General features: G+C 39.9%; 1 protein-coding gene across 3 annotated transcripts in view; it reads right to left on the bottom strand.

The window, feature by feature from the left end:
- Positions 1-587: 587 nt before the first annotated feature.
- Positions 588-25,255, bottom strand: part of AASDHPPT (aminoadipate-semialdehyde dehydrogenase-phosphopantetheinyl transferase) — a 68,126-nt gene continuing 43,458 nt past the window's right edge. The window contains exon 6 of one of the 3 annotated variants that reach the window (XM_069808281.1): positions 588-987. In XM_069808281.1, coding sequence (XP_069664382.1) covers positions 823-987 — 165 coding nt within the window. In that variant the 3' untranslated portion in view covers positions 588-822. Of the gene's footprint in view, positions 988-15,123; positions 24,247-25,255 lie in introns of those variants that run through there. The other 2 variants (XM_069808282.1, XM_069808283.1) reach the window with 2 other exon arrangements.

Consider the following 25,255-nt stretch of genomic DNA (forward strand, 5'->3'; position numbering starts at 1 on the left):
TGCTACAAGTCTTCACAGGCTCTCCCTGAAGCATGATTTGTAAGCAACTAACTTTTCTGTGTTTCTGTGTAAGAAAAATTTTTACAGCCTAGAGGGTGTTTTTTTCTCCAAAAGGAAGCATACTGCTTCTTCCTGCAAAATTTAGTTGTAGCATTTCTGATCTTGAGTTTATTCTAAATAAGAAATTATTCCCTATCATGGAAAAGCCTGATCAAATTTAATTCTAAGAGTTGAAAAACAACAGTACTTAAAACTGCCGTGTCTAGGCCAAAGCAATATATGTTTTAATGATAAACTCAAATGGTCGAATTAAGCAGCTTTATATATCTAATCCTCTTTTACCTTCAGACTGGTTCTCTTGCTGCTTTTCTAGTACAGTACACAAATACATTAGTGGACTCTTTAATCTGGCAGTTAAAAGCATAACAATGTAAAATGGCTTGAAGTTGAGGTACATAAAATTCAAACTGGAATACAGTGAACATTTTTAATAGTGAATGTCATACCTTTTGAGCAGATTAGCATTCATGAACTATATAAAATTATTAAATTATAGAGAGAAAATGATCCAATTTAATTTTTAAAATGTAAATTCTCTGCCAGCCTTTCCTGTTCAGAATAGGTCACATTCCTGAAAAATGTTTTAAATGTGTTGAATCAGTGGCCACATGAGAAAACAGTAGATCCGTCACTGCTAGGAGGCAATGAGCTTATTGTTCATGTACTACTCAGCACATCTGTGGAGACATGTTCCTGCTATTGAGTTGCCCCTAAAATGAAGCTTCCATTGCCAGAAGAGTTCTCCACATCTACCCTTTTCTGTCATCTTACCTGAGTGTGCCTTGGAGGCAGAAAGGGAGCCACACATACGGAGTCAGAGGATTTGTCCATGCCGTGTCCCCACCTTGGTGAACCAGAGACGGGGTCCCTCCATCTAGGTCCACAGCTGCAGTGGCACAAGGCAGACCAGGAAACACCAGTAGGCAACTGTAGAGAGTCAAATGTGAATCGAACTGAATCGAATCGAATCGAATCAAATCGAATAGAAAAGAATAGAATAGAATAGGCTATTTCAGTAGGAAGGGACCCACAACGATCACCTAGTCCAACCACCTGACCAGTTCAGGGCTGACCAAAAGTTAAAGCATGTTACTAAGGGCATTGTCCAAATGCCTCTTAAACACTGACAGGCTTGGGGCATTGACCACCTCTCTAGGAAGCCTGTTCCAGGGTTTGGCCACCCTCTTGGTAAAGAAATGCTTCTTAATGTTCAGTCTAAACCTCCCCTGGCACAGCTGAAAAATGAGCATTACTGCATGTGGTGCAGGTAGCATATTTGACTTCCAAAACTGTTTATCAGTTTGATGCGAAGATTTGCATTGAATCCAGTTTTATCTGAATTGGGTCTAATAGGCAGACACACATTTTCCTCATGGCTGTCCTATATACCAAAACTGCTTAAGTGTGAAATCAATATTGCATTATTGTACAGTTGTAACAATATGGCTAGTAGCTTGTTTCCTAGCTTTTTTACCTCTTGGCTGCACCTTAAGTCCTTTTTAAGCTAACACCTCTCTGTTGGAATTTAAGCTTGTTATTTCTGGGACCTGCCAAATTATGGCATACCCAGATCATACTGTCCAAAGGTTTCCTGGCACCCAAATGACATCATGACACCCAAGGCTGCTAGTATGCGAGAGTGTGTTCCTCAGAGGAATGGCAATTCTGAGCAGTTTTGACAAACAGGAGCTAACCATTAAAATCCAGCTGTTGAAGAGCACCATTCATCATCAGGAGGTCGTACTTATTTAGCATTTTCAAAACTTAGTGTTTGCAATGTTAGACATTTCAAGAGTTTTTTTGTGGTATTCTTCTGAATTGCAGCTGGTGTAAATGTCTACTGACACTTTGTGGACATGTTTAATCCATATTTGGGAAGTCTTGGATAGAACAGGTTAATAGACCTCTTGATTTAAAAATTATAAACAAGCCCAATCTTTTTCTGTTATTATTAGTTTTACATGCACATAGTAAGAGGGTAACTAATGTAAACATCAGTTACAAATTTTTCTGAATCAGAGATAGGAAATAGCTATTGCCCCAAATGTATTATTTCTGAGTAATGTGATTTCAGATGCACAGTTTAAATATTTAATGAGTAAAAATGAATAATAAACATCTATGTCAAAGCACATAATGTATGTCTTCATATAAAGGTTTGAAATAAAACTGAACTGCTAGACCAAAAAGAATGTACATTGCTTTTCCAAATCAACAGCAAAATGAAATTTGAAAGCAGAAAAAAAATATTATGTTTAACACAATAAGATAAACAACAAGGTCACCTAAACTGCTTGCAGCATATAAGCATGCATATTAGAGGCTCACAGGGATCACAACAAAGCCCAACACTATTGAATGTTTTTAATCCATAATCTCAAAGTAGGTATCAAATACCAGCCGGAGACAACATGCAGGTGAGGAACGGTGAAGCTTGATGTGGGCAATGAAATCATACAGACCAATGAAAAGATGAGGTATGAACAACAATGGTGATTAAGAAAGCACCTGGGAAGGTGGTGGGTTTTCCATCATTCGATGTCCCAAGCTGAAAATTTCATTTATCTTCAAATGAAGACTTTGATGTCTTTTGGGAAAGTATGCTATAGCCAAACAAATCATGCTTTACTCAAATAGCTTGGTCAAGGTGAAGGTAAGTGGATAAAATTAATGGAAACACGCTGAGATTTATAGGAGGTTAAATATCTTCTGCACTTTAACTTTATTGAAAACTGTGAGAATGAGTTGAAAACTCTGAATTGATGTGCTAGTGATACTTCCATTTTTTCTTCCAGTTTTTTCTGATACAAGTAGCTTAAAATATCAAGCCTGGCACCCAGATTTTCAAGCGGCATTTGACTACTTCAGTCCTTCATACATTAACAGCAAAATCTAGACAGACGGGAGAAAATGGTCTTCTGAGTTCCTGAATCTGGGTGCCACCCACCATGGGGGTGACCCCGATTTCTCGTTCATAATCTGCTATTTTTCCCCCTCAAGTCCTTGTTTGCACAGAAAAGAAACCTTTGGGTGCTGAGCAATGGGAAAGGCAGCATGCTTCACAGGTCCACAGTCTAGGCAACCAGGGGACCACAACCCTCACTGGTACGTAAATCTAAAGAGTGACTACAATTGACGAAGTACTTACAACCTTTAGTTACTTCACTGTGCACATAACTGAGTCTCATGCTTGTTCTTTTACTGAGAAATAATGACACAAGCTCTTCCATTGCTACTTTCTCTGACAATTCATCTTATCTTAAAACATGAATTTTTGTTTTATTCTATACTGTAACATAGGTCTGGAGAACACAATTCATTCACCTCAAGTTTGTGTTGGAAGCTGCCTTGCACTTTGCTACATCGAAGGACTTTCACTGATTAACTTCCAAGACCACAATTTGAATTGCACAGTAGCAGAGATCAAAAGATGAGTGCTGGAATGAGGGAATGACATTGCCTTCATCTTTGCCCTGCACATACTATTTAAATGAAGAAATTATTTATCCTTTTAAAAATACATTTTTGAGCTCTTTCTCCTGCCTTCTTTTTGAATTGGAAAGTGCAGGGCTGGAGTAGGAATGGAGCAATTCTCAGATATGTGAAATGTATTTTCCATATGATTGAAAGGCTGAAGATAATTTAGCATGGCTTTGACCCTTGAACAGATGAACTCTCCAATTCACAAATTCTGATTTGACTGAACCATGAACAAATTATAGTTTAAAACCTGATAATTTGCATATATTGATAATCAGAAGAGTATTAGGAAGACGTATGGTGTACATTGTCATATAAACTTGTACATGCTATGCCACTGCAGTCTAGATACTTCTGTCCAAGGGCAATGACTTCTGCTCAGTAATTCTTTCACCAGCGGCTTTCCAGTTTGGAGTCGCACAAGAATTTTCCTATGCTCCTGTTTGTTAAGTTTTATTTCAGGCTCACTTTAACACATCACTTTTCCTGGGTTATCTCTGCCATAGTGATCCATAGCGTAAAACTCACAGTGGTACAAAACACCCTGCCAGGAGGATTTCCATTTGAGGCAATGTTGAACCTGGTGAAAGCCTCTGTTTACCCTGTAGCAGGGTAGGGACTTGGACACACTTTCTCATCAGAGGAGGATTACAACTTTAACCCTATGTTCTCCAAGGATAATTAGTTCAGCTTGCCATTTTGGATAATATTCATAATCCACTGATTTAATTTAAATGCTCCAAACATGCTTGTACTTGGTTATATGACAAAAATAAGTGCATTTTTTCTGGGATTTTGATACACACCCAAGTAAACCAGACACTCAAATCACACTTTAATTGGAAAATGGATCATTATCTGTCAGACTCCTTTGAAAAAGCCCTTAAATATGCCTTACTGGTGTTGTCATATTAGATATTTTCCTGTAAGAAAAATGGATTGCTTGCTTCTTTTGGGGAAATTACTGTACTGATGTACTCAGAACATCACTTAATGCTGGCATAACCTAGTCAGCTGCACTGTATTATCTGAATTTTCATTTCTGCATAAATTCATTGAGTGACTGGACTGCTGTGGTTTAAAGTATCTGACCACCTTATGTCTCTTACTATATTACAGAGGCTGCCCCTTTAATTTTCATGTGTTTTTCTGGAGTTGGTAGCATTCTGATGAATTTGTAGTTAATATTCTAAGAGTGCAGTTTGTATTAGCTGAGCAGAATGGTCTTGCATTGCTCCCATGAGCAACTGACATTTTCAATGAAAAATATACTTCTGCACATGCCAGCAGCTGTTTCCCAGAGTACTCAGCGCTGAGAGTACTGATGTGTAAAGGTGTTTTACTAAGAGAGGGTTCTTATTTCAAGCACTGGAGTTAAAGCAGAAATGTACAGAAGAAAATCTGAAGCCCATCATGCTGGAATTGAGCTCTAAATGGTTACAATTGTCTCTCCTTAAAATTAAGGGAAAATCTGTGAAAATCTCTGTTAAGTATTATTTTTAAATGATCATTGATTGTGCTTCATATCTGGTTTAGTTATACATACAACCCCGAGACAACAAATTGGAAGACAGAAAGCACTATAAAAAAATAAAATTCTTTTCAAAAATGGTAAAACAAAGTGTCATTGTTGAAATGTTTTATCTGCAACTTTCAAAACAAAGTGTTTTTTCAAAGCAAAACCAAAATTTTTTTCAAAGCTGAATTGTGTCAAAATCGACTAAACATTTGAGTCTCACTGAAGTGGCACTTTCCAACAGAGAACTGTTTAACCAGAAAACCCTTGACAGCCTCTGCCCTTGAGGCAGAGCTGGAGTGACCTGCCCAGCAATGCTGGCCCTGCCTGGGCAGGACATCAGGATGCTCGTGGCTGGGGTATGCCAGCAAGGCGATCTACCTTCACCCCTTGCCGTGGCATGTTTGCAGAGGCTCTGCTGAGCTTTGTATCAGCTGTGCCTTTAATGAAACACTCTCTCCCTTATTTTTGTGGTCTGCTTCTCCTAACCTGCTGCTCCCACAGTCCCTTAACTTATAATTGTGTTCAAGGAACTGAGGCAACCAGCTCTTTCTGAGGTTATTTTCCATGCTAAACAAAATAAAAACATGTAAAAACTGCTAATAAATGGCACCTCCCTCAGGAGGGAAAGTATTACCTCAGTATTATCCCATTTTCTGCTTATTCAAAGAGAGAGAATCTCAAGGTCAAACAAAGCAAGGCCTCCCTCGAGGCAATGCTAATGCCAGACTGGCTGTGCATGCCAAGCTGCTGGCCCAAAGGTCATGCATTACAGGCTTTGACTGTCAATATTCTTATATTGCTGTTTTTGCTTTCTATTTACCATTCTCCTGCACTGTATCACTTTTATATCACGCTTTTAAAAAATCTTTTCTCCTCCTATTACATGAAATTTTCAAAATAGTAGCTACTGTTTGTAGGTGAAGAAGCAGGCTATATATAAATACTTATAAATGCTATGCACAGCAAAATCTGGGTTGAAGGGACTGTCTCAGGAGGCTAAAGCACTTGAGTTGAGCACTCAAGAGTTAGGAAGAGCAGGACCTTATCTGCAGTTTTAACTTATCTTCCTGCCATCCTTATATAAAACTGAAGTGCTGAAGTGAGTAAAGCTATTGCATCTCATGAGGCTTGTAGTTTATTCTCCTTTTCCTTGTTTTAAGCTCTGACTGAACCACATTCCTGATAACCTACCACAGACAAATACTCCATGCTGCACTGTTCCTTCACCAAGAAAGCATGTGATGATGCACTGCTACAGAAACTGGTAAGCAAGAAAAGAAGTTACTAAGAAATCAAAACAGCATGCTTTTTATGAGGAATTTGAAAAACAAACATTCAGCTGAAACATGGTCTTGAAAGAAATCTGTTATCCAGGCTGCTATGCAATATTCTGACAAAAGCAAATTCAGGTTGGCAGTTCCATTCCAAACTTCACTTTTAATTTTTAATCTATTACACTCAAAAGAGCCTGTGAATATATTTGCATTAGAAAAGGCATATTCAGAGGTTTGAATGTCATCTCTGTTCACGGGAAGGGAGAGAAGACTTGGGACTGAGGGGATAGGATTTTCTTTCTCCTCCATCCTCACTTCATGTAAGAACAGCACCAAGTTGCTAAGGGCAGAGGAGGGAGGTGTGTCTGCATCCTCTGGCTGCCTGCTGGGCCCTAAAAGGGAGGTAGCTGGGAGAGGAAGAGAAGCAGAAGGAGGATCCTCTAAGCACTTCAAGATTGGCACCAGAATTCTGCTGTTATTGAAATAAGAAAGTGCAGAATTTTTGCAATGTTGCCATAGGGCTCCGTTATGGGGCTGTGCCATTAGAGATGGACCTGAGGGTGAACGCCTCTTCTAGGGTAGAATGAAGGTGAGAATTCAGACCAAACATGGGAATATTTTTTCCCCTACGGCAGACCAGAATGGCCTCCATCCCAGTTCAAAACAAAAATTTGACTTTCAGAGACAATGCTGGTAGGAGAAGGGACTGGATGAGCATCCTGCCTTTGTGAGAGAAAACCAAAATGCTTTGCATCATGCCATAGAACTGAAACACCACCTTCAAACGTGTACCAGCCATTTGAGAGGTTTTACTCCTGAGGCTGATATAAACACTTTGCATGCTATACTACAGATGGAACTGTAAGCTGGAAAATCCCTCACTGGCCTAGCATCTTTGAATAAATATTCACAATTCTGCAGACTTCAACTCAGTTGCAATTATATTTTTTTATTCTCCCTCCATTCAAACATTGTATAACCTAGTCACAGGATCAGATCACGTTACAAATCATGGTTTTCAGTCAGTGTCCAGTTTACTCCGAGAATTTCAGATCCAGAGTTTGAACAGCTGATTTTGCTCTAATTCTCTGAGCAAATGTTACGTACTGCAAATATCTGTGTTTGTGTCAGAGGTGTTTACAATTCTGTACATGGAGAGAACCTGCACTGACACGGAAGTGACAACTGCTTTCAAGGATCAGAAAGATCTATTTCCTGGCTGTCTTGAAAATCCACAGCAAAATCTGCCCAAGTTCTTCTGTTCTGAAAACTGAAAACTAAACATTGTGGAAGATTTAAGGAAAATGTTAAGATATACACAGAACATTAACTATAGCTCATGATGATTTCCTAAAGCAAATTTTGAGATGTTTAAATTAGATTTCCTAAAATGGATTGCTTAGAATTCAGAGTTTTATCCCTTTGCTAATTTTGCATGAGAATCAGCTGTTTCTAGAATTGCATTTTGTAGTGACACTTCAAATATTGTTTAATTAATGCTCACAGAAGCCTTGAGAGTAAATGGAGGAAACAATAAAACAATAGGATATAATAAAACAAAAGATTTAAAAACCTTTAATACATAAAGTGATTACTTTCTCAGATCTTAATCTTCAAAAAATAGTGATTAAGAGTAAGGTGATGGGACAGCACATAACATGCTATCTAATAAAGTGGACTGTGGATACTGATCTCCCCAGGACTCAAGCAGACAATTAAATACTGTCTTTCACCAAGGGTACACGGATTTAGGGTTGATCATGCAGCTGGGTGACTGCCAGCACTGTGACCTCTGTACAAACCAGAGACATTCCAAAAAGGAGACACTCCATGCACGGTCCCCACATCTGCAATTGGTTTTAAAACTTTGATCTGCAAAGTGTTGCTAGAAGGAATTGTTTATTTGTATATAGTTTCTGGAAGGTTTAATTCTTGCTTTAACCAAATGGATTTCTTTGAAAATACTAGTTGTGAGAGGAACCCATAAGGGGATTTATATACAGCTGAACTATAGGCAATTCAGAAAATACCCACAATAACACACACAGATTATGGTCTGTGACCTCCACATCATCTCTGGATATTTACTGTTGTTCTAAGATATTAAATTATTTCCTCAGTGCCTTAGGAGAAAAATAAGGTTTAGATTATTTCCTAATGGTGGCAGTGCCAGAAAAGATCCTCTAGCTGAATGTCTCAGCCACAGTGCCTTTAATAAAGGGCCGTATTTTTCAGTAGCATATGGAAAAAACCAACAAATGCTAATCCTTGGTCCAGTTTTAAAGTTTTTGGGATTTGCTGCAGATGCTACCAATTAGAAATTACATATTCTGTTATTTAAAAAGGAGAATCAAAATAAAAATGATACAAAGGTTTAGTTTGCTCCCTCTGTGACAAAACCCTCCTGGGTAAATGATAATTTTATTCTCTAATTTTTCAACAATCAATCACTTTTTCTCATTGCTGCATATCAAGAAGGATACTCTGAAATGATAGAGACCTCTGAAAAGAAAGAGTTGCGAAACATCACCTCCGTTGATAATGCTTGCCTGTGCATTAGCACCACCCTGATATCCCAGTCATTGTCCATTCACAGCTGATGAGAGAAACGAGACTTACTTGGAGCAAACAGCCTCACTGTGCTGCCAGTCAGGTGTAACGGGAGAAAGCAAAGCTTGTCTGAAGTGCTGAGCTTCGTTTCATGTGCCCACGGTGGAGCTTGTCCCCCAGACTCCCCCTGTTAGCGGAGACAAGCGGGCACTTCTAGCCAGCAATTAATCTCAGTATGTTAAACACCTTTATTAAGCTGATAAGAATCGTGCCCTAGAAGAGCCCAAGTTCCTCCAGATGACTTCTTCACCTCAGTCTTTACTGGTACAATATGCCATCAGGAATCCCAGACCCTGGAGAGCCATGGGAAAGTCCGGAGCAAGTACAACTTACCCTCAGTAGAGCAGAACCCACTTAGAGAACATTTAAACAGACTAGACATACACAAGTTCAGGGGACCTGATGGGATGCACCCCCAAGGGCTGAAAGAGCTGGTCAATGTCATTCAAGGCCACTCTTGATTATCTCAGGGGGGTTCTGGTGATTAGGAGAGGATTCTGAGGACTGGAGGAAAACAAATGTCACTCTCACCTTCAAGAAGCGTGAGAAGGAGGACTTGGGGAACTACAGACTGGTCAACCTCACCTTAATCTCTGGGAAGGTGAGGGAGCAAAACCTCCTGAAAGCCACTTCCAGACACATGAAAGACAAGATGGTGATAGGGAGTAGTCAGCATGGATTTAAGAAGGGAAAATCCTGCCTGACCAACCTGATAGCCTTCTGCAATGAAAGGACAGGCTCAGTGGATGAGGAGAGAGCAGTGGACGTTGTTCATCTCAGTTTCAGCAAGGCTTTCAACACTGTCTCACATAACATCCTCATAGATAAACAGATGAGGTTGTACTTGATAAATGGACCATGAAATGGATTGTGAAAACTGGCTGACAGATTTGTGGTCAGCAGCACAAAGTCCAGCTGGAGGGAGTCACCTGTGGTGTGCCACAGGGGTCGATACTGGGGCAAACACTGTTTAACATCTTCATTAATGACCTGGTTGATGAGACACTGTACCCTTATCAAATTCACAGATGATACAAAACCAGGAAGAGAGGCTGATACACCAGATGCGTGTGCTGCTATTCAGAGGGGCCTGGACAGGCTGGAGAAATTGGCCAAGAGCCTCATGAAGTTCAATGAATGGAAATGCCAAGTAGAAAACTGAGTTATCTGACTTAAATTGCTTTGTACATTTCCACTTCCAGCAGGCCCTCATGCATCCACATTTGTGGATTTCCCGCAAATAAACAGACTTTGTCTCCTTAATACCAAAGATAATGTCATTCTGTGCCATTAGTCACTGTGAGCTCCTCCCAAGCTGAACACCACATCAGCATACTCTTTAAGTGAGCAGATCCTTGGCGGCTGCTATGGGAATAAACTGAGATGTCAGTTTTCATTCTTTCAGGGCTATAACCCTGAAACTGTTTCATGTTTATCTTTAAATAGACTATCTCAGATTTTATGGGAAATTGTAAATGGCTTACTAAATAGAATGCTATATAGTCATTGCATGAAAAAAATTATCTCTGGCATTCCTGTAAAAAAATTATATATATATATATATAATATTAAAAGTCAGCAAATGCTACTAAGAGAATGATGTTGTGTTCACTTATTTTAAGAGCAGAGTCCTTCTGGCCTCCTTTTGAGGTTCATTTTCTTCTATTTTTCACAAATCCATTCATGCTTCACAAAAAGAAAAGTATGCAATCAAGTTCAACTTGCTGTCAGGTGTCAAGCAGGAATTCACAGGACTGCTGCAAGAGCAGCTCTTTGACACCCCAAGGAACACAGGTATCCGGGTTCCCGTGAAAGTAAAAGGGAATTTTCCTATCATGATCTGAAAAAGCTTGTGTGCATTCACATTGCATTAACAGTACAGGCGGTTGGGGTAGCCAAAGCCCAAGGGCAACAAAGCTGTGCAATTTGGCTGCCGGTGGCATTAGCAGCACCACAGAGGATGCCGGAGCACAACACCCCACCTGTGCAGAGGGCACAGCCCACACTGTTCTTTCCCTGGTTGTCTTTCCTCTGTGAGCATCCTGAGAGAGCAAGCAAAGGGGCAGCCAAAAAAATGAAAACGAGGGAAAAGTCACTGTTAAAGACAGTGAATATTAGAAAGAACCCTCTCCCCATTCTCACTTCTCTGTAACTGCACTGGGTTACTCTGGAGAGGGGAAGGGGTGAAATGAGATTTGTCTCGAGATTAATTGGCAAAGAAAGTGAAAAGGAGCTTAATGAAGTGAAAAAAAAAAATCACAGTCTGGGACTGTGAGCATGATGTTGCCATCAAAATAATCTGCTTGTGGTGCTGGTTTAAACAACAAAGAGAAGCATGTCAGTGATGCTTGACTGCAAGTCTATCCTGCCTAAGTAAGCAGCTCCACAGGGAAAAGGCAATCTCTTGTCCCTGCTTTCCCACACAATGATTCACAGCTTATTCAACTTCTTATACTTACCGTTTTAATTCTGCAGCTCCTTTCTCAGGCAGTGTCTGGGGCTCCTCTCAGCAGCCAAGGGATGAGCTGCTCAGTACTGCAGAGCAGGAGTCTGGGGACTTGCGCAGCACATAGAGCCACCAACACACAAAGGGTTCATCTTTCCTTATTTTTCCTGTTGGAAACTTCATAGTGAGCCCATGCATTTGCTGTGCTGGTGTTCCTATCAGTCACTGCAATGCATCAGAAAAAACCATCACTTCCATCCTTCTGCCCTTTTCCACTTTCTGTCTTTGGCTTGATGCTTGGATTGTGTTTCTCCAGAGAGGTGATCTTTTTCTTCTATACGTGTATGGCATTTAATTACTTGATATTAATCGGTGTAAGAAGCTTTTTCATGAAAAGTTGCAAAAACTTTGTAACCTGGCTGCTGCACTTGGGTCATTTGTTCATTTTCAGATTGTCACTGAACTCAAGTAACAGCAAGACTGCATTCTCTGGCTCGTCTTTTAGGCACTGTCTCCTTGATGACAACTGTTCTCCAGATGGCAAAATTCACACCCAAGTGCATGATTTTTCATACTGGCGATTTATTTTGGATATGTAACTTCATTTCTTTTCTATAATTTTGAAGTAGTATACAGAGCTAACTAGCAGCCTGCCCAATTTCAGATATGGCAGAAAGCATTGCAGAATTTCCATACTGATTCAAGTGGCACAGCCATTCATTTGTCACACTGTAAGTTGGAGAAGTTGTTTATAACTCAGCAAATCCAGTTGATTTCCATCTTAGATACTATTTTCCATAAGATTCCACATCTGATTTTAATTTTTTTTTTTATTTCCCTTATTGTAATATCTCATACTTTGTGAAGCAACCTTTGCTTGCTCAGTAGAGGGAGAGCAATTATTTCTGAGCAACATATAAATCTCTGGACTGTCTTGATCCTTCTTTTTGGCTTCTATTGCTGGCACTTTCAAATGTTTATTTTTTTAGTGCTTGTTAGAAGTTATCAATAATGTTCAAGAAATGGAAAATTCAGACTGCATACAGTAACTATTACATTTTTGATGGTGCAGGTTGTAGCTAACAACTTCCAAATAACGATCGAGAAACAATTGTTTCACAAGGTCTATCTTAACAACCCCTATTAACCTCTGCAATTTCACCTAAAAATGCTGAATCGGAGTGGTTTACTAAAAAATTCCTCCAGTTTTATCAGAAAGAAATAATCACCCTTTATCTACTTTGTACATTTATAGATGTTTTTTATTCCAATAGGTTTAGCTCTATAAGGATTGAATGGTGAAAAGCAATGAGCTTCTGAGCTCTCTCTGTAGCTTGAGCCTGGGAAATTGAAGTAATTACATATGATGGCTTAAAAGTGAATGGAAAGCAGATAAGTAAGATTTTTTATGAAACAGTATCTCCATAGCAATACTTGGTCATTGGATTTAATAGTGACTTACAACACTTAGCTATTTAGACAAGCAGTTTTCCAGGCAATGTTAGTAATTATTAGTCTTCCTATTCCCCTTCTCCTGGCAAGTACTTGTATAAGACAAATCAAGTTACTATTCTGCTTTCCTCCCATTTTTAGATAGACTTCTGAAATACTCTTAGGTTACAGAAATAAAGAGGAAAAATGCTATAATTTCACTGCAGAATATGGAAGACACCTCAGTTGCAGACACCTCAAAACAGCAGTGCAGGAGGTACTCCTGCTTCCTGCATGGTGTCTGCTCTGGCGATAGATTGCAAACTAAACAACTGCTCCCTATACCAGCACCAGTGCTGCATCCATGTTTAGCTGGATGTCAGTTGGCATTCTCACTGAAGTCAGTGCACTCTTTCCAAAGCAATTGTCACTGACATCGATGGAATTACATTCTTGAAGTAGTTCTCTGAGCTGTCACCAATGCAGCATTGTGCAATATATCACCTCATAAATACCAATGACAATATAGTAACTTTCCATCCATTGCTCAAACTGTTTCTGAGGTTTTTTTGATAATGTATAATATGACTTGATAGATTTTAATGTGCTGTAAGCCACTTACTTAAACACTTTCAATTAAAATTAATTTGGAACTAACTGTTTTCCCAACTTGTTCCTGATGTTAAGACTTTTACATGTTCAAAATGATGTGTAAGCTCTTATTCAGTAATTGCTCAGAAAAGAAGACACTACCCTGTTTAGGTAAGTCACTATTACATTTTTTTACCTAGGAGGCTGGATGAAGTCTGCTGAAGCCAAAAAATTAGTGTTCACCTTTTATTCAGAGTAAAAACAAAAAGCTGCTAAGTGTCTCCAAGAAATGAGAGTAGCCCTTGCCCAAAACACGTTAATGTGGTTAGAAACTGAGCTGTATGAAAATGGCAAGGTAACCTGGGAGGTGGTGTTACCCTGAGGCTGATTAACAGCTGAGAGCAAAGGGGGAGTGTGTGATTTGGGGAGGAGCGTGGGGGTTGAGGAATGGGAAATACTCAGAGAAAACTCCCAGATATTGCTTGACCCCTGTGGAAACAGGACTTGGTGCATCTCTTTGGAAAACTAATGGAGTTGTATGAAAGAAAACTTTGTGTACTCATTCAGCCCCAAATACTAATAACTCAGGCCAAATAAATAACCTTCTTCCACTGTATTTGTGGGGAAAGCAGACAGCAAGTTACAGCCATTGTTATCATGCTGGACACCAGAGATTATAGCATTTAAAGCCCAACCCAGCACTTAGGCCCCCAGTGCTGAGTTCCAATAGACTCCATTTAATGATATGTATCCTTCCCTAAAGACTCCCATGTGTTCAGTGCCACTGAACATAAGGGCATGTCACCTACATTATAAAAATGTGGTTAAAACCTTCCTCCTCCCTATGGGTTGTACCCCAGGGCCAAGAAAAGCCAAATCCACTGTCAGAAAAGTACCCTGTAGTTCTGGTGTACAACTAAGAACAGTGAGAGCATGGGCTTGATCTCTCAGCTTTTGTCATAGCTGGCTGTTTCCCACAAGCTGCGGTGCAAACCACAGCTTCACCACAAACCCTGGTCTCCACGGGTGTTTCTTTTGTAACATGCAAAGATGTGAGTGACATGGTAAGAGGTACCGTTGCTTTGTGTTGAAATAAACGCTGGGCTTCAAAAATAGGCCTTTTTGCCATACAGAAGCCTGCACAAGAGAAATGAAGAAGCAGTTAGGGGCTGCGATTGAGACTGTTCCCTACAGAGGAGCTGAACTTCCACAGGAGGAAGATCATCAGCTGAAGACGTGAATGCTCCCAGGGAGCTGGGGAAGACACTGCCATGCTGTAGAGAAGTGGGAGCCACCTCTGAGGTCTGGTTCCTCTGTGGAGCGAGATCATCTCAGCCTGCCCTTACCCCACATGCTCCATCATCTGCCACACAACCTCCCCCTCCTCTGTACCAGCACTGGCACTGGAGCCATGATGGGTAAGCCAGTCCAGGGAATTGAGCTAAAGGAAAACTGGGTCCTCAAAAGTCCACAGACAACTTCTCCAGAGGACACCTGCTCAACATATGCTTTCTGTTTAACTTTGTCTCGTGTTGTCAAGCAGTATCTTTTATGGGTAGCATCTCATTGTACTTCTTTTGAATTATTACAAATATAACGTTTTTCTTGCTGAACTGCATTACTGAGAAGAGGACAGTAGTGTAAGCATATGAATCATGAATATGCTGAACATGGCCTTTCTTTTAAAGCAATGAAAGCAAACTGGATGAACATGTATTGATTCAGCTTCATTTATTATTTCACAATATATCAAAGTACTGGGCCTGTTCTAAACACCTAATACAGACAACATTGACTGAAAACTTCAGCAGGTTTTTTTAAACAAACATTTTTCATTTAAAAAAACCCTGTTTCTTGCACTGATCAAAGTTTTATTTTAGAAAATTGTAAGTATTTTATCAGAAAGTTTGTCAAAGCTTTTTCCCTGACCAACTATGTGAAACAAAATGACAAGCATATATATAAACAGCAATGTTCTCATTTGCATTTAGATAAACATTATAAACACAGCTTAAGTAGTAGCGGTTCTCAGAATTCTTAAATGGCTTCTAGTAGTAAAAGCAATGCTCCATTTAGCTTAAATAGTTATTTTCTATGCATCATTAGATTTGCAGCAGACATCCTGTACTTCTACACTCAAATCAAGGCCAGCCTTGAAAATGTCAGGCAGGATGTGGATTTTGAATGGGATCATTATTTCAAGAATATTGGGCCAAACTATAAGCTGGTTTTAGTCTGCAAAGTTCTTTTCACTTTAGTAGAACTAAACCAATTAGGGTGTGCTAACGGTCTGGCCCGTAGCATTTATTTATTTAGAAAAGAAAAATAAAACCACTCAGGTTTACAACAAGCCCCCAGATCATGGGAACAGTCCTAAAGCACAAAGCAGAATGCGACTCACCACAAAAGTGTGAATATTAAATGGTACCTGATGGCAAGGAGACAATGAAAATATAAAGCATTTAAACCGATGCTTTGATGTTTTTTACCTGTTATTACTTAACTAAAAATACCAAGATTTTTTTTAAGGAGTGAAATGAGTAGCATCAGAAATTAGTCAGCTTATAGCCACAGCACAGAAATCTACAACCACCAACTCAATGGTTTAGCAAGCTCAAGGTAATAGCTCAGCTTGTGAGCATTCCTCTCTGGGCTGATGGAAATAGGCTAGAAGATTTTGACACAATTACACTTGTACAAAAGATCTGACTTGAATGTAAATTCAAATCACAGAGTTAAATACAGCATACAACAGACCTATCAGAGTTCCCAACAGTGAGTGGATATGGCCCCTACTCTTCCTAGGCTTAGCTCCAGATCCTTTGGAAACCAGAATCCAGGGCAGATCCCAATACTTCCACTGGCAGCCTCTGAGTCTGACAGACCTTAGTGGCAGAGAGAGGTCTGCCAATACAGCTGTCTTTGTTGATCTGGGGTAAATCAGTCCTCATTTATATGCATCAAAATTTGCAAGCTGTCTGGCAATAGCACCACAAATGTGTTCTCCTGCAAGAATTTAAATAATAACTACGTTACAGAAATAATTTAAGGGTAAATTTGTATTGGCATTTAGGATCATTTTAAAGGCTGTCCAGCCCAAGCTGAGCTATATGAACAGTTCTACCTACTCCTCTGTCATATCATATACGTTGTTTCAAATTCAAGAGTAAAATATGTGATATCTGAGTTAGAGAAGATAATTTGTCTGTTCAAACTTAAAGGACACAATTTTTATAACAGAAAAATCATGGATAAAAAATAAATTAAAAAGTAATCAGAAGCTTAGTATATGGAATAAAGAAAAGAAATTGGGAAAGGCTTTTCTTCAGAAAGCATTCGCAAATGCTATTTGAACTTCTCTAACATTTTTATGATTATATCTGACATGAGGGAAAGGATAAGCCTGTGCAAGTCCAAAACAAAAATTAGAGCAGAAGCCTAGGTTCAGTTTTATAATTCTTTCTCCTTTTTGCAGCTGAGACAAGTCACAGAGAGGGTGAAAGAAGCAGCTTATGAGTGAACTCTGGTTTCTGATTCTTTGCTGGAGCTTTCCTGTGCCTGGAATCAAACAGGAGAAAGCCTCATTTGCTCCCATGTAACACTGCATCTCACACACTTGGGTCTGACTCTTTCCCGGCCCATCTGTCAATCAGACGCTGTTGTGCAAAAGACTACAGGACACCTTTAGGCACCAATTACAAAGACTCTCCTGCTTATTCCACTTTGCTCTGCCATCTCTGTCTAATTGTCTGCTTTCCTGCATTCAGGTAGGAGTAAGAAACTAACCACAGGCTAACCTGGATGCTAATCCTTTATATATAGGATGCTAAGGCATTTGCAGAAATGGTCCAGCATCAATTGCCAACACAAGCTTTTCATCCCATGTGTGTATCAAGTTTTCCAGATGCTCGTGCCTGCTCAGCTGTAGCACTGCTTAGTGATCGCCCAAAACTCAGCTCCCTTTAGGCACAGGTAGGTGAGCCATCTATCATTGCTAACAGACAAGCAGGGGTAGACACTGCTTTTGTGTGACTCTGAACGACCTCCCCAGTCCCAGCAGGAGCCATGCTGCTGCATATCCAGCTCAGCCCTCGCCCAGTCACTGCCCATGTCCCAGCCCTGAAACAGAGGTAGAAAGTCTGAAGGTAGAGAAGTGTCTTTGTATTAGACATATAGCAGAATAAAGTGAGGGAAGCTGAAGGTAATCATATTCCCTTGATCTCACCTTCCCAGATGGCAATGATGTATTTTCTAGCAGAGCCAGTGCCTTCCAATTACTTTGTTTTCATCTTCTTTGTGGCAAAATTTAATTTTGCCTCCATCACTGAAGAGGCCTTCAGCCATTGCAAGGAGTCCGAGGTCTGTTTCTCACTAGTTGCCTCTGCATAACACGGTCTCTGCATAACACACTGGCCAGCTTTTACCAGAGCTCAGTAAAGGCAGAGCTTATTACATTTTCCTTTCCTAGTCAAACAATCAGTTCACACGTACCTTGGGAAACAGCTCTCTTTTTTGACTTACCACACTGCTGGGGAACATATTTTTTGAAGTCTTTTGGTGGGGTACCTGTTTTTTGCAGTCTTTTGACTAGTCTCAACCACCTCAATGAGAAGGCATAACCGGTTTTTGTGTGATCTCACCATTTCCATCAAACTAATAATTTGAATATTTTGGTTTTAATTGATTCAAGGCAAGACCAGCTTCAATGTTACCTAGCGACTGATGTTAGTTATAAAAGTTTATCAGACCCAGGAACTGCCATATTTGCTCACAGCTAATTGTAAGAGCTGGACCCAGGGAGACCTGCCTGGAAGGTGTGAAGAAGAGGCAGAGCAGTAATGCTCCAGAGGGGGCTCGCAGTGGCTGTGTAGTTGACTCCTTGGTCCTACCTGGGCTGCTAGAGGTAAAGAAAGTGGTAGGCTGGCATCTACACACATCCAGGCATAGTCTATAGCTAAAAGCTATTCTGCTGGCAGTAAGTATGTGTGGATGCACTCAGGAACCTTCACAGTGGATTATGCTGATTTCTGCTTGAACATTAAGCTACTAAAGCCTCCAAAATCCATTGATGTCTTTCCAAAACCCATAGCCCCAACTGGAGTAACAATTTTTCAGTATTTTTCATTTCTGCAAAAGCTTGAATCCAAGGGCTTTGAGGCACTGGATGATAGAAATGTATCACCCCTTTTACAAGTGAGAAAGCAAATGCATTGATGACTTGCTGAAGGTCCCATGTAAAGGGGAAAACAATGCCAGTGAGACCCATGTGGCACAAAACCAGACACTTTTCTTGTCTCATTATAATGTCAGGTCCTGCCCCACAAGGATACGGTGAAGATCTTTAAAGAACCAAAGTAGCAATATAACCCTACTGTGACTCTGCTTTTCAAAAAGAGCAGGCATCATCTTTGCAAGGACCTGAATGTGTACTCCTGCCTGAAAACAGTGTCACAGGGTAGCTTGAGCCAGTCTAACTGGATGCACCTTCCCCACCTCTGTAGCTAGCACATGGCGGTGTGAGATCGTCACAGATGAAGTGACGCACTTCACTTGTAAGACAGAAGTAGCAATATATTTACTGATATAAAACAGCCATTTAACAAAGTTTGATAGTAAATGTGACTGTGGTTTAACAAGATTCGATAGCAAGGTTCACTTGATATTTACTGCATAGAGGACAGGGTCAGACAAAACTGTCAGGGACACCCTCCCATTGAGTCATGAGGTTCAGAAAGGACCCCCTTGCTTTCTAAACTCCTTCTCAGAGAGGAGTCTAGGTGCAGCTGGATCCAACCCTAGTCCCAGACTTGGTCAACAGTTTATGTCTAAAGGATTGTACATGCACAATCAATCCTTTATATCACTTAGCTAAGATTTCAAAGTTTAGCATGCTATTAATCACTTACCAAGAATCTGTTGCAGCAAGGAATCTCTCAACCTCGAGGAGTAACTTTGACAGGCATCCCTACTTAAGGGGAGATCCTGGTGCACAGCCCTCTGCCGTGCAGGGGAGCTCAGTGGGCCCTGGGCTGTCCACTATTTATGGAGTAAGATAATTAACTCATAGTCATATTTGCATACTGACTACAGATGTTAGCTTCTTCCAAATTTGGCTCGAGTCAGACATCGACCAGCACTGTGGTTAGGTGGGTACATTGCTTAAATTAGCCCTCGGCTATTGTGTTGTTATCTGTCTCCCCCGAATCCACTTTGAGCTGGATGCAGCCATCATGACCAGATGCATTGATTACAACTGCCGCTGGTGGTTATCACTTCAGCAGGATTACGGGAAATACAGGTCAGTTTGTGGGGCAGGGGGAGCACACCGCCACAGAGATCTAAGGGGAATGTAGCAGAAAAGAAGAGGAGGAGGAAGCAACCTGGGAAGTAAAATGTAGATTTATTGTTTCAGGAAAAAGAAAAGGAGCTTTAGATTGGAGAATAGGAAAGTGTATCAGGAGAAAAAAGGAACTGAGAAGGAGAAAGGGGAAATGATAAAAGTTGAAAAAAAATACACAGAGACTCACATTGCAGGTATTCAATGACACTTGCATGAAATGGGAGTCCATTGCACTGAGTAGTTTTGCAGACAAGGGAAGGACAATCTCCACTGCAAGAGGGACTCAGACGCAGTCCCCTATACAGGGAAATTAAACTGGATGGGGTAAAAGAACATGAACAGGAGGAGGAGAATGCTGGAAGAGTGTGCTGTTATTATACAGTATTTGTGAACTGGCTTGGGATGTAATCAGCATCACAAAAGAGACCTTGGCCAGCAGAAAATAAAAATATTCTGGCCAAGAAACTGTAGGTTAAGCAGGAAAGCATGGTAAGCAGAGGCCATATACCCTAAGTACAACTGAATTATCTTTTAGTTCATACATACACTCACATTTAATTAAGTTATGACATTGTCAAGCCTTTGGCATACTGCCTGCTGTGTAAACATTACTGGCATAGATATTCTGTAATTCTATTACAGACTTATTAACTCAAATGGAGGAGCAGGCAGGCATGAAACCTGCTAGAAATTTCAACCGAAAACCACCTATAGGTTAGACAGAGAAATGCAGCATGCCAAGGTGGAAGAGTCTAACAGCGACGCCTCCACTCACAGGAGCCACCCAAGGCCTATACCTATCTTGTTAGTGTATTAGCAGTCAAACAGCCAAGTCTGTCTTGTATCAGCACGATGACTTGTGATCATCCGCCACATACAAGAACAGTATCATCTGAGTTCGAAGGAGCTGCTGTTGGATTATTAGGTTTGTCATTGGTGGGATTCAATTATTCCTGTATTATTTGTGCAAGAGTAATGCAAAGAGGCTCCAGCTGAGACCAGGCCTCCATTTTATGAAGTACTGGGAGACAGTTTCTTTCTCAAAAGGAGCTTGCAGTTTCAGCTGACGATATGCAGACAGAGGAGAAACAGAGGCATCAGGAAATGATTTTATTAGGGTTCCACAGAAATACAGCCAACAGGCAGAGACTAATTCTAAATGACGCTTTTATATTAGGGGGTATTGAGTTAAAACATAACTACATGCCCTTTCTTGACTAAAGTAGAAGCAAGGCCATTTTAGACCTATAACATTAACAAGAAGTCATATACAAAATTAGAAGAAAATGTATGTTAGAGATACAGAAATGTTACACTTTGGAAGCTGGAGGAATGGAGAAAAATATTTTACCACCAGGATCGAAGAGTCCTTAATTCTTATCTGCTAGCTGTGCTGTTGTCCTGTACTGTTTCTAATTGAAAGTGCATGTTTTAATAGCCATTAAGGAAAAAAAGATGGACTGGAATCTTATTTTAGAATCTATAAACCTTAGAACAATGGTTTTCGCACAAAAATCACACTATAAACTGCTCTACACAGAATTAGGTTTTAGCTGCCCTTGTACTTACCTTAAAAAGTAAAGCTTCCTCTTTCAAAGTCTCATTTGATGCCAGCTCAGGTGGTAGACTGGTTTGCAGTCTTTGGCCTGCCTCACTTCTCTGACCAATTTTCTCTGGCTAATGAGAGCTCTCAGAGACCCTCTGAAGCCCAGGAGGGAAGCGCTGTGTACTGTAATGGACCAACACCTGACTCAGTGTCCTATGGTTGAAATCAGATTCCTTAGAGTCTGGGGAATCATCTCAAGCAGGCGTATAGAAGCTAACAGCTGTCCATCCTCAGCACCTCAGGATGGAAGAGTTCACAGAGTTTACATTCAGATTTTTGTTAAAACTTATGCTCTTGATCATTCTTTTACCAATAATGTTCTTTTACAGACACCAAGAGTGAGTTTGTGTAAGTCCTACAGGACTTATACTGCTAAGTGGTGGAGAAGATGTAGGCAGCATTTCTGATAATTGTGCCTTACACCAGGACCATGAAATCACCTCTTCAAAGCGGGACACAGTAGTTATTTGGCTGTGATACACCCACCAGCTTTTCTAATTAACAGGTGTTTTGCTACCTGCCAACCCACAATGTCAAGAATCTTTTTCAGAAGCATTTGTTTTCTGAAACAGTTGTATCTCGACTCTTCTTTTGAAGACGTGTTAGAAACTCAAACATATTTCAAGCATGTACTGTTAGGATACCACAGATTTTCCTCTGTCACACTGCGTGTTGAACTAGAAAAGCCCTTAAGACCTACAGGCTAAAGCAGAATAAATTCAATGCGGTCTTGTTTCTTGGGTTTCTGTTGTTAACTTCCCTCATACAAAGTACCAATCAATAAATGACACAGAAAAAACCACATATTTAACTATATTCACTCCTTTTCACATTTTTTAATTCATGTATTTTTAATAAAAGCTTCCAACAGATAAAAAAATTTATGTCTTAATCTGCTTCTTCTCCTATTTGTTCAAGGCACTGTTTTTAATTTCCCCACTGTCGGGCCTTAAATTGTCTCTTGCATCAGCCAAATGTATTTGTACCATTTGTATTACTTGCTCTTGAAGCTCTTTTCTTACACTTCCTGGTTACTGAATTAATACAGATAGGGTTAGTTTCTAGTTCTTTTAAAGCTCATTATGTGTATATCATTATATATATAATGTATATATACGTACACATATATGTGTGTGTGTGTATGCTACATATCCGTAGCAACTCTCTGATACCTCTGTCAGTGATGAACTGACTGCAGTCTGAGAACAAATGAACTAAAACACATTGTGTGGCTGAAACAGATATATTTGTATTAACACATGTAAATTTTAATGCAACTGCATTTTTATTTCCCTTTTAAAAGCCTGTTTATACAAACTCAACAACTCAATCAGTGCTGCACTCAAACTACTGTCATGCCAAAAAACCAAACCAAACACCATAATAATTCTATCACACTGTTTCAGAAGTCCCGTAATTGACTTTTATAAATTAATCAGATATATTTTAAAATTGCTGGCACATACAAGGTTTCTTCACTATTTCAGCAGCCTTTTACTCTGGGACAAATTACTGCCTTCAGCTGACATTACTTTCTTCCCTCTTTTAAGTCGTCTCAGAAGATAAATTTATTTTCTGATTACTTAAAGGCATTTACACGACCAATGTTACATAGCTCTACGGCCAGCTTATCTGACTTTACTCAAGCCAATTGAAACCAATGTGCTCCACTGCCATAAGCAGTTTGCTATTCTTTTTGTCCCGAAAGGTAATGGAAAGATAACAATGATTTCTGCAAGTAGGAGCTGCCTGCCTGCCCCAGTTTAAATGCAAATAAATATCCTACTGCACTTTAGGGAAAACATTCTAAATTAACAAGGCCAATCATCTAAAGATCCTAACAAGCAATTAGGCAGAAACAATGATATCAGAAAGATCAGTCTCTTTGTAATACGCTGTTTTCACTCACATAAGAATTTTAATTATGGTATAAGCATGTACATAACTGAAGTACCACCTTTACCCACACAGTTTTACTGTACAACATTAATCCAATACATTTTCCTAATGTTATATAGGTAGCTAAGTAATTGTAGGTCACGTAACTGTCACAAGATTAACAAAATGCTTTTACGTAGCTAGTAAACACCGCTTGCTGAGAATATTACTCTATTCAGTAGACAGTGTTTGAACTTAGTACATGCAGAAAAATTCCTTTCTCTTACAAAGAGACCAGTGACCTCATTGAATAAGCAGTTCACTGTACCTTTCACAAAAGCTCTCAGTGAGGATGAGGAGCACATTGTACAATCAGCTGAAAGATGGGCCGAGAATCCACTCACCTGATGGCAGCAGTGCTAAATTACAGAAAACTGCGCTGCTGAAGCTGAGAAAATACAGGATATTCACCTTAAAGGGAAAATATTTTCAAGGTAGTATTTTCAGATTTTTGCCTGTGTGCTTTTTCAAATGCAATCTCAAAGTAATTTTAATAGGCAGCCATTTAAATATATCAAACACCACTCTACAATGAAAAATATGCATTTTTTAACTACATATGGGTACTTACACGTATACAAACTGCAGAGAAAATACAAGCCTATCCTTAATTGAAAGATATGATACTGTAATACAGTGTGTGCATATATATGTAAGTCTACATGTATAAATATATAATACATTTATAAAATTATTACATTGTTAATACGCTACATATACAGAATACAATACGTATCATGCATGATATATAAAATCTGTAATCATATTTATAAAGATCATTCATATTTTTGTTAGCCTTTTTGCACTTCCCTTCTGCACTTATTATTAGGATTGCCATCTACGATGCCTTAAAGCTGAAACCAGCAGTACATCGATATTATGGCAAAAACTGCAAACATTGGCGAGAACAGCCATTAGTAAATTCATGGGGCAGAAGCATTAGCTTCAACACTAGAAATAAAATCAAAACTTATTATCAGTCTTGCAATTGAGAGTTTAATATTCAGTGACGTCAAGTACTGAATTAACGTCTGAGTGAGTGAGTGAGTTAATTCAAGAAATAATGAGCTTAAGAGCCCTTACAACAGGACCATGTACTCTCCTCTGACTAAAACAGAGTCACATTGAACAACCGAATAACCACTGGCTGTTCAAGCAGCAGCAGGTTGGATGAAGCGCTGCACTCTGTCAAGCTCTTGCTTCTGCTGATTGTCCTGGTTTTGGCTGGGAGAGAGTTAATTTTCTTTCTAGTAGCTGGTATAGTGTTATGCCTTGGATTTGGTATGAGAAGAATGTTGATAACACACTGATGTTTTCAGTTGTTGCTAAGTGGTGTTTATACCCATTCAAGGATTTTTCAGCTTCTCATGCCCAGGCAGCATGAGAAGTCGGGAGGGGACACAGCCAGGACAGCTGACCCAAACTGGCCAAAGGGGTATTCCACACCATGTGATGTCAGTATATAAACTGGGGAGAGTGGGGCTGGGAGGGATCACTGCTCTGGAACTAAGTGGGCATCACTTGGCTAGTGGTGAGCAATTGCATTGTGCATCACTTGTTTTGTATATTCCAATTCCTTTATTAGTGTTGTCATTATTATCATTATTAGTTTCTTCCTTTCTGTTCTGTTAAACTGTTCTTATCTCAACCCACGAGTTTTACCTTTTTCCTTCCGATTCTCTCCCCCATCTCACTGGGTGGAGGGGAGTGAGCGAGCAGCTGCATGGTGCTTAGTTGCTGGCTGGGCTTAAACTACAACACTGAAGTATTTTTGTGAAAACATCCGAGATGCACCATCTGACTCCAGCCTTTGCTACCCCTTAGCAATGCTGTATCAATGGAAAGGGCTACAAACACACGCTGCCTGCGCAGCTAACAGTTTCCAGAGGCATAGAGGATCCTGGATGCACAGGGCATGGTTGAGCAGGAAAATGGGTGAGTGGCTAACCTGTATGTGAAT

The sequence above is a fragment of the Haliaeetus albicilla genome, chromosome 20 (assembly GCF_947461875.1).
Source record: "Haliaeetus albicilla chromosome 20, bHalAlb1.1, whole genome shotgun sequence".
In the NCBI taxonomy this organism is placed as follows: Eukaryota; Metazoa; Chordata; class Aves; order Accipitriformes; family Accipitridae; genus Haliaeetus; species Haliaeetus albicilla.